At 41.8% G+C, this 9,480-nt stretch overlaps 1 protein-coding gene across 2 annotated transcripts; it reads right to left on the bottom strand.

The window, feature by feature from the left end:
- Nucleotides 1-2,332: 2,332 nt before the first annotated feature.
- On the bottom strand, nt 2,333-8,870 carry tmem129 (transmembrane protein 129, E3 ubiquitin protein ligase). Of its 2 annotated transcripts, none has more exons than XM_086178572.1 (7): nt 8,453-8,870; nt 7,440-7,498; nt 4,879-5,136; nt 4,126-4,286; nt 3,926-4,046; nt 3,744-3,816; nt 2,333-3,146 (listed from the first exon to the last, which is right to left on the bottom strand). In XM_086178572.1, exons 1-7 carry the CDS (start codon nt 8,655-8,657, stop codon nt 2,965-2,967), a joined length of 1,059 nt encoding a protein of 352 aa, XP_086034698.1. In that variant the 5' UTR covers nt 8,658-8,870; the 3' UTR covers nt 2,333-2,964. The 2 variants fall into 2 exon arrangements, with proteins under 2 accessions (XP_086034698.1, XP_086034697.1); XM_086178571.1 differs by having other exon boundaries at nt 3,887-4,046; nt 8,453-8,866.
- Between the last annotated feature and the right edge of the window lie 610 nt (nt 8,871-9,480).

A 9,480-nucleotide genomic window follows, 5' to 3' on the forward strand; every position in this document is an offset into this window, starting at 1 on the left:
CCGGTACTGTAGGACCCTTGTTCATTTCTAACACTAGGCCTTGCTCCTAAACTGCCCATCTATGTGAGTGAGACTGAATGGTTGTACATCTCTGTAAGACGTGTGAATGATGACCCTGAGTGCAGGAGAAACTGTATAGATTATGTATAGATAATGGATGTATAAATGAATGAATGATGGTCAAAGTCAGCTTTATTGTCAGTTTCTCCTCAAGTACTAGATATACACAGGAACCGAATAGATGTTTGGCACTTTCTCACAGTGACATGAAATTAACAAAATGATAATAATAATAAAGTGCACATTAACAGTAAAGTGCACAATAAACAAACTATAAACTGCATGCAGATATAATCTACTGGTACTGAGGTTTCATGATGCATCCAGGATTTGTTTTGTGTGTGCTTGTGTGTCAGTTAAATTCACAACTCCATTTGGACTTATCTATTAGCAATTCCTTTCACACTAAAAATTCTGAATAAAATAAGCGGTATAGTGATGAATGAATGAACTCGCTAAATCAAAATTTTGGAAAAATAAAAAGATGAAAAAAATCTTTATCCGTTGGGTTGTGATGCTGTCAATAGGAAATGGAGAAAGGGGTTATATTAGATACGCTGGACTGGGTTTGTGTTTTTAAAATGTGATTCCGCTCTTTGTGAGTGTGTACCTTTAGACTTTTAAAAAAAAAATCACTCGTACTACCTGGACCTAGAATTATAACATGTAAAGATTGGATTGTAATATATCTGAAAATCAGCGTCCTAATAGCAGTAGCCAGGATGTCAGAGTATCTGAAAATGAACGGCTACCATGTAACATAAGAAATATGAATACATTATACAATCAAAGTTGTAGATTGAAAAACTTTTTTTACTTTATGAGTTGGCATGATAAAGGACAGGAACACAGAGGGATTAATGTTGTGGTAGAAATAGTCTTAAATGCGGGTGTTTACGGGGTGTCCCACTTACTGTGGAGACGCACTAGCATCCTCTCTGTCCTTCCTCTGACTTTCTCCACAGGACACCTCGCTTTTCCTTTCTGCTAATTTCTTCCTCACTCAGCATCTTTGCTGGATGCCTTGGAGGCTACTCGAAAGTGTGTGTCTGCAGTGTTGGGGGTACCCAAAGACAAATTTAGATTTTTTTTTATCATTTGCAAAAAAAATTGAAAAAAAAAAAAAATCAAGGGGCTGATTTATCATTTATTTAATAGTTGCATTTTCTTAATTTTAGGTTATTAAATTTGATGGTGACTCAAGTAACTAGATTAAGAATTTTTCCAAAGAAACAAAATTAAAGGGATTTTTTTCTGATTTATCACCGATTCAAAGTAATTTCTTGAGTTGCAATGTTTAAAAGAATTACAGGTTTCACAAACACTATTTTTAGTTGTTTCTTAATGCTTTTATGGGCCAGGGTCATTTTGAGAGTGCTTCTGAATTAGGACATGATAAAAACATAAACACTACCGGGAGTATTATCATATATCTTGAATTAATATAGATCAGAAAATGCACAATGGTGCAGTGGTTAGCACTTCCACCTCAGAAGAAGATCCATGGTTCGAATACAACAGGGTGCCTTCCTGTGTGGAGATTGCATGTTCTCCCTGTGTCTGCGCTGGTTTCCTTCCGGTTTTTCCTCCCACAATCCAAAAATATGCAGCAGGTTCTTGGAAGAACCTAAATTGCCCGGAAGTTTCCACCTTATGTGGAGGGACATTTCTGTAAAGTGTGTGTCATGTGACTTGGAGATCACATGACACACACCAGTAGTCTCTGTATGATGAGTGAATGGCTGTTTCTTAATGACTTTGATTAATGGTTGCATATCTATATTACATTTGAATGACAAGAGTGAATGTTTGTATGTCTCTATGTTGTGTGAATGAATGAGTGAATGTTGCATGTCTCTATATGACATTTGAATGGACTGAATGGTATGTCTATTCTTGTAAGTCAATATGAGGCCCTGTGATAGACCCAGGGTGGTAGTTCAAAGTCATTTTTTTTATTTTGCTGTTACAATATTCATATTATATTTATAAAGTATTTTAAAGTTCTCCTTTGACCATAATAGCTAAGACAGACAGTATCTAAGTGGCTATATTGATAAGTCTGAGGTCCTCTTGATCCTCTGAAGTGTGTCATGTGACCTCCAACATTGGATGCATTTCTATCTCATCTAAATGTAAGATATTTGATACTCTTATCATGCAAAGTTGACTGGTAAACTGCACTTTTTTTTGTAAATGCTCTTGAAACATAACATGATACAATAAACAATCAGGTCACAAATATATGATCGAGAAAACACTCACTGGGCCATTTTTGCATCATAAGCACATCATTATTTATTCTCACATTACATGTGTTTTTCAAACTGCAAAAAAAAAGTTCCAGCAACTGTTTCCCAAATGTATTCACCAGTTTTCTTTTTAAACTACTATTTACACTTTGGACACTGGCCAACATGATCTACTAATAAAAACACCTGTGGAAAGAGATGAACACTTTGGGGTATTTAAGGACGCTTTCCTTTCAGAAAAAGGAGATAACATTTCCTTTTTTGTTCGAGGCTGAGTGAAATTATATCAAATTCAAGAGTAAGTACTTTATTTACTGTCACCAGGTCACCTTCAGATGGACTCATGTGTCAACTAGATGGATCATTTATGATATTTGTACCTTTTTGGCTTTTGTGCCATTTTTTGATAAAATATTATTAAGCAACTCTTTCACCACCTGCAGGTGAGATTCAGTCATTACAGTACATTACATGACAGCCTTGGCAGCGACATCCGTGGAGATGTTGAAAGCAGATGGCATTTTTTTTTTCATTTCACTTCTCGCCTGATTTCGGTCTTTATGTAATGACAGTCTGGGCAGCCGTTGACTTGCGGGGTCATCACTAGGAATGGCGCACCGAGCGAGACGGTTAAAGTATGTGATTGTGTGTGTCAGTGCACCACACACACGTCTAGGATGCAGAACTTGGCCCTGCAGGTGGGGCAGGGCACTTTGCTTGACAGCCAGGTCTCAGGTCTCTGCTGGTCCTGGCGGCTGGCAAACCATCGGCCCAGGCAGGACAAACACCACATGGGCCTGCAGAAACACTGCTGGCACTCGGACTCGTAAGTGCCTGCAACAAACAGTTTCCCAAAAACAAATATTTTATGACAAATTCAACAAGTGGACAAGCATTCTGCCTAGTTGAAACAGTAGTAAATTCATCTTTTTTTTTTATTTCACCCTTGTGTTAAAGCATCCTACCACTGTGATTTTGGTTCTGCGCATCTGTTTTCAACTACTGTCACAACAATGCAGGTTTCACTCACCATATCTTAATAGAAAAAAACATGTCCAAGAGCTACTCACAAATGCAAAACCAAAAAAATGATAAATGTTCAAATTTTTCTATTTGAGTTTTATTTATTTCCTTTTCCCACAGCATCTTGTGCGTCTGTCTAAAACCAGCCCGATTGGAAGATCATTAGAAAGGAAATTAAACTAAGTAACCTGTAGCGCACTCTTGCTGAGTGAGGGCTTGTGGTGATTATTTTGCCATCACTGCTGCTTTGTTGGATATGAGTAACACAGTTAATTCATCCTGTGTGTGACAAAGCTTGTGTCAACAACACCTACACAGACATAAACAAACACACACACACACACACACACACACACACACACACACACACACACACACACACACACACACACACACACACATTCTTACCATCTGGCTGACAGAGGCGTAGCAGCTTGGTATTTGCAGGAACCTGCATACAGCCAATACATGGCTCCATCTCCTGCGTGACATTTGACACACGCTGGTTATCGCATGGGGATAGACAATTTCAAGTGTATTGCCTCACCCACCTGCCCGCTGGGGAGGGTGTAGGGCTGATTGAGTTCCACCTGGGCTCTGAAGGTCTCCAGGAAAAGCTCAGTGATGGTCTGGTGGATCACGACGTTGGCGGCGTTTCGGATGGGAGCATGGAGCTTCTCCCGGAGTTCTGCATACTCGGTGGAGTTCAACCTGAGAGCAGTGGAGGATTCGGGAGTTAGGGGGCTTTGGAACTGTGGACATTTTGTTTCATAAAAAAACAATCCTGTACCTGATGTCAAACGATCTCACAGCTGGGTTGATGCTCTCCACCCTCAAGGTGAGCAGCTGCACGGGAGAGGCGGAGTCTAGATTCAGCAAGTGCTGCCGGGACTCTGTGAGTGTCACGTGGCAGTCACTCTGAGATGCCATGTGCACGTGATACGTGGTCACCTGCGTACAGCAGTGGCATGCCAGCAGAGGCGATTGATAATATTAGCTCGGTAGACATAGACTGTTGTCTCTATGCAAACATACACCCTCGTATAGTCAAGCTAACCCTTTGCTAAAATTAGGTTTTTCTGTTTAACTGCCAAATTTCAATAAAATACTGTTAAGGTTGAACTGAGCAGATGACCTGCAACCCTGCAGTTCAACTACACGAGGCCTTCATTGTGTAATCCATCAGGAAGACTGCAGCAGCTTACAACTCAGCTTAAACAACACAATGCCATGTTATTCATATTATCTATATGTATATTTAAAAAAAAAAAAAGTCTGCACTTCCATTGACCTTTCATTTTCATTGTACTACTAAGAAAGTCTGCACTTTCTTTGTACTAGATGATCATTAAAGACGAGTGGGGAAGTTGGCCCACTCACTCAAGGGAAGTGGACAGAGAATGTGCAGAGATCGGGGTGGAACACAGGAGTGCTCAGACACTGCATATATGCTGCATTGTACTTGTGCATGCACATGTATGGATGCCGTATGAATGCTGTGTACACAATGTGGGAAAGGTTCAATCCCAATACCCGAGTTCACCTTTAACACCCAGCTGTCGGTGATAATGACCCGCGCACCGGGCGCTCCCGTGGCAAACTTGTCAATGCGTCTGAACTCCGTGTTGATGCTGGTGGCCACGGAGCCCCAGCTGGAGTGGGAAGGCCGAGCATGGGCCTGCAGGGCCTTGCTGATGGGGTGGTTGTGCCAACGCCAGCCGGACCAGTAGATGACAAGTGACCAGCTGACCAGCTGGAGGCAAACGGAGAGGGTGAGAAATGCTCGCCAGCTGTCGCTCACCTGGAAGATTGAAGGGAGAAACATCTAAAGTAGGGGTGGACGGGTGTCCTGCATGTCGCTCACAAGTTACTGGTAGCTCCCAGCTCTTTTCCAAATGAAAGGATTAATAATTTGTGCATAGATTTAAAAGCTTGGGAGCAAATCTTCAGCTTATAGCCAATGAAATTCACCAATTTCACCAATCAAATTACTTTCCTACTCAGTTATTATTTGCCAATTAGTTGTCAATCAAATAGCTGCACTGCTGTCAAGCTTAATGAGTCAAGAGATGTGAGATGGGCAGCGGACACAGCCGAACATGCGTTATTTTCACGGACAGCAGGAAACAGAGTTTTGTTTCACGATGGTGGCATTGTTAAAAAAAGAAAAGGATACAATCGCAACGGCTAATACGTTATTCAGTGATCATAGCAGCAGGACTAAAATACTGTCTGCTATTACTGATTTCCAGCTATACAACTTGGAGTCAAGACCACATTAATAGGCCCAAATGGTTTTCAATTCTGTGATACAAAAATTTGCTTGTGGTGTTTTAATAAAAAATGCGACACATGGACACCGAAATTTTGTACAAGTTCAGGCAAAACACAAAACAAAAAGCAAGATCAACGAGTAACAAATGTTACAAAAATGAATGGATAGCTCTTGGCCATCTTCATTTTGTAGGATAAGATAAGATAAACTTTACTGATCCCCATAGGGGAAATTCCTTTGTCACAGCAGTGTAACAGTTTTAATGTCACACCAATGTGAAAATACTAGCAGAAAACAACAACAACAACAACATCATGGATAACAAGAAACAGTGAGGGTGAAAAGTAGCTCTCAAGAGAAAAGAAGCTTGTGGATCCTTTGATCTAGAGTCTAGATCAAAGGATCTAGAAAGGATATCAGATTAGCTTTAGATTCTAGAGCGTGCAATGTGTATGTGCTTTGTGTGTGCATTTTGTGTCTCTGTGTGGTAGATTGTGGTATTTGCTTGATTGCTTGAAGAATGCTGGTAGAGAATAACAAAGATGGTCAAAGGGAGTTGCATTGTGCCTTCGCAGACCTAGAAAAAGCATACGACAGGGTGCCGAGGGAGGTACAATGGTATTGTATGAGGAAGTCTTGAGTGACAGAAGCATGGTAGGCTGGTGCAGGACATGTATATGCCAGCTGTGAGACAGTGGTATGGTGTCCTGTAAGTGTGACAGAGAAATTCAAGGTGGAGGTGGGACTACATCAGGGATCAACTTTGAACAGGCTGGCAAAGGATGTGAGACAAGAACCTCCATGGACCATGATGTTTGCAGATGACGTTGTGATCTCCAGTGAACAGGTGGAGAAAAATCTAGAGAGGTGGAGGTATGCTCTGGAAAGGAGAGGAATGAAAGTTCATCGCAGCAAGACAGAACATGTGTGTGAATGAGAAGAACCTGAGGGAGTGGAGATAAAGAAGGTGGATGATCGTAAATACTTCAGCAGTCTAGGGCAATGGAGAGTGTGGAAAAGAATTAGCCTGAATGAAAGGAAAGGTGTGACAGCTGTGAGACCAGTGATGCTGTTTTTTTGGAGTCAGTGCCATTGAAGAGAAGACCGGAAGCAGACCTGGAGGTAACAGAGATACAGATATTGAGGTTCTCTTCGGGAGTGACGAGGATGGATAGGATAAGGAATAAGTCCGATTGAGGGACAGCACATGTAGGATGTTTTGGAGAGAAGGTCAGATAGGTCAGGCTGAGATGGTTTGGCCATGTACAGAGGACAGATAGTGAACATATTTGTAAAAGGATGCTGGGGTTGGAAATACAAGGCAGGAGATCTAGAGGAAGACCAACGAGAAGATTTATCAATGTAGTGAAAGAGGACATGTAGTTAGTTAGTGTGAGAGAAGAGGATACAGAGAATAGGGTCAGATGGAGGAGGTTGATTCGCTGAGGTGACCCCTGAAGGGAAAAGCCAAAATGAAAAGAAGTGTGTGGTAGAAGGAGCAGTGCTTATTTCTTGCCATCAAATACATTGTAACTTGACTTGGGCTAGCTTCTACACATGACTGACTTATAATGGATAGCATATTTCTGATTAAATTTGTTGTAAAATGAATGGGGCTTATATCCTGATACAACTTCTATTTCATTATCTTCACTTATTCATTTCTGTCCACCTCAATCTTAATTACGGGACCACAGCATCACAAAAATTAGATCACGGCATTTCCTCTGGGATCAAAATACAATTTCTGATGGTGATTCTGAAGATAACAGGCCTGAGTGACATAAATGAAAGCAAGACGGACGGACTCCCCACACCCACACACAAACCTGGTGAATATATGCCAATTGCTTCTCCGGAGCAGCGAGACACATCCCCATGTAGTAACCTGTATTGGTCCACAAAAAAAACAGCACCTTTAGGATACTAAGTATGCATATGTGTTTGTGTGGGTGTGTGTGACAGAGAGGAGGGGGGGGCAAACTCCATCATACATTATGTGAGCATGATAGCTTTTGTGTATTTCTCTGTGTGTCAGTCAGTGTGACTATATCTTGTGTATATGCGTATATCAGTGTGTGGTTGTAGCTTGTGCATGTCTGTCTGTCCTTTTCCTTTTGACTGCTCCCTTCAGGGGTCACCAGAACCAATCATCTTCCCTTCCTAACCATATTCTCTGTATCCCATTTTCCAACAACAACTAACTTCGAGTCCTCTTCAACTCTGTCCATAAATCTCATCTTCCTGCCTCCTACCTGGCAGTTCCAACGTCAGAATCTTTCCACATTTATACACAGGATCCCCCCTCTGTATGTGACCGAACCATCTCAGTCGGCATCTCTTAATTCATCTCTAATCCCTCTGACGGACTCCTTCCTGATCCTATCTATCCTTCTCACTCCCAGAGAGAACCTCAACATCGTCCTCATCTCTGCTACCTCCAGCTTTGCTTCCTATCTCACCCTCAACGCCACTGTCTCTACATCACCGCCTTCTACAACTTTCCTGCCATCATTGCCTGTCGGTATCAGTGTGAGAAATGTAGATTGTGTGCGATTATAATCATTGAAGCCAGGGAATGTTTCACCGTGTGTGCAAATACGACTGAATAAAGCGTGTATGCATGTCTTCATGTGTGTCAATCAACGTGTTGGTGTCTGTCTGATTTGTAGCATCAGTCACTGTAACAAAAGCTGCTGTGCGCATCAGTTACAATAGCTTGTGCTTGTTGGAGTCTGAAAGTGTGTGTGGAGAGAGAGAGAGAGAGAGAGAGAGAGAGAGAGAGAGAGAGAGAGAGAGAGAGAGAGAGAGAGAGAGAGAGAGAGAGAATGCGTACACGTACCTAGTGGCAAAGCTGAGTGCACGAGCAGAGTGACACTGGTCCTCCTGACGTGGTACTGGATAAATCCAAGGTCTTCGCTGCCGAGCCAGGACGAAAACAGATTCTGGACAGTCAATCCCGCCGACCGGAACTCGTTGGGTGTGAAGACGAAGCAGAGAGAGAAGACGGTGTACACCAGAGTGAACGTTACCTCTGGACTCTCCATACTTTCGTGTCTTTTGAGGGTACGGCTGTACCTCTCGTCGGTGTTTACGCAGGTATACTTCCTGATGACTTTCTTCTTCTACACGCCAAATACGGTAACACACCCATAATGGCCCACGTCTCCTGCCATCGAGCGGTAGGTTTATTGCAGTGCAGGAACTATATTCCCTGCTTGTATCGGGGCGTCACGATATAATAAAACGATTTGAGCTTTTTCTAGAAGCTGAATTATAGGCTGATTAACTCAAAACAAATCATTTAGGATACAATAAAACCTGTGTTTTTTCATCACTCTGAAATGATAATCTAATCAGTTCTAGGTGGTCTGGATTTTAAATAGAAAATCTACCTGTGAAAGTAATTCTAAGGCAATGTCTTGCTAATAAAAAAAAAAGTCATCCTGGTAGATGTTCGGTTGTTTATCAGCCCCGGTGGTCTCTTATGTCACTTGAGGTACTTAGGAAAATCTCCTGTGGCACCAGGGGTGGGTGACACCTACCAGGAGATGCTGAAGAGTCCGTTTTTGTGATAACCTTATTTAACACACTGTCCTGTTAAATGGTCATCATAATATTCAGTATAAGCCAGGCCTCAAAGGATCCACCCAAATCTACTAAGTCAGATACCATCACACTTATTGCTGTTTTTCACTGGAGTCTAGTTTTCCCAGACAAACTGATAAAAAGCAATTGAAAAAAATAGACCTCTAGAACCTTCTGGACTGCCCTCACACCCCTGACACTGATTGGCAGTTTGCTGTTATTATAGACAGATCAAGTACACAACATAGCGATGAAAGCATACATGCACGCAAGTTCACTAAA

This window comes from Fistularia commersonii, chromosome 31, assembly GCF_037954325.1.
Source record: "Fistularia commersonii isolate RoL2024-O1a breed Wild chromosome 31, RoL_Fcom_v1.0, whole genome shotgun sequence".
Classification (NCBI taxonomy): Eukaryota; Metazoa; Chordata; class Actinopteri; order Syngnathiformes; family Fistulariidae; genus Fistularia; species Fistularia commersonii.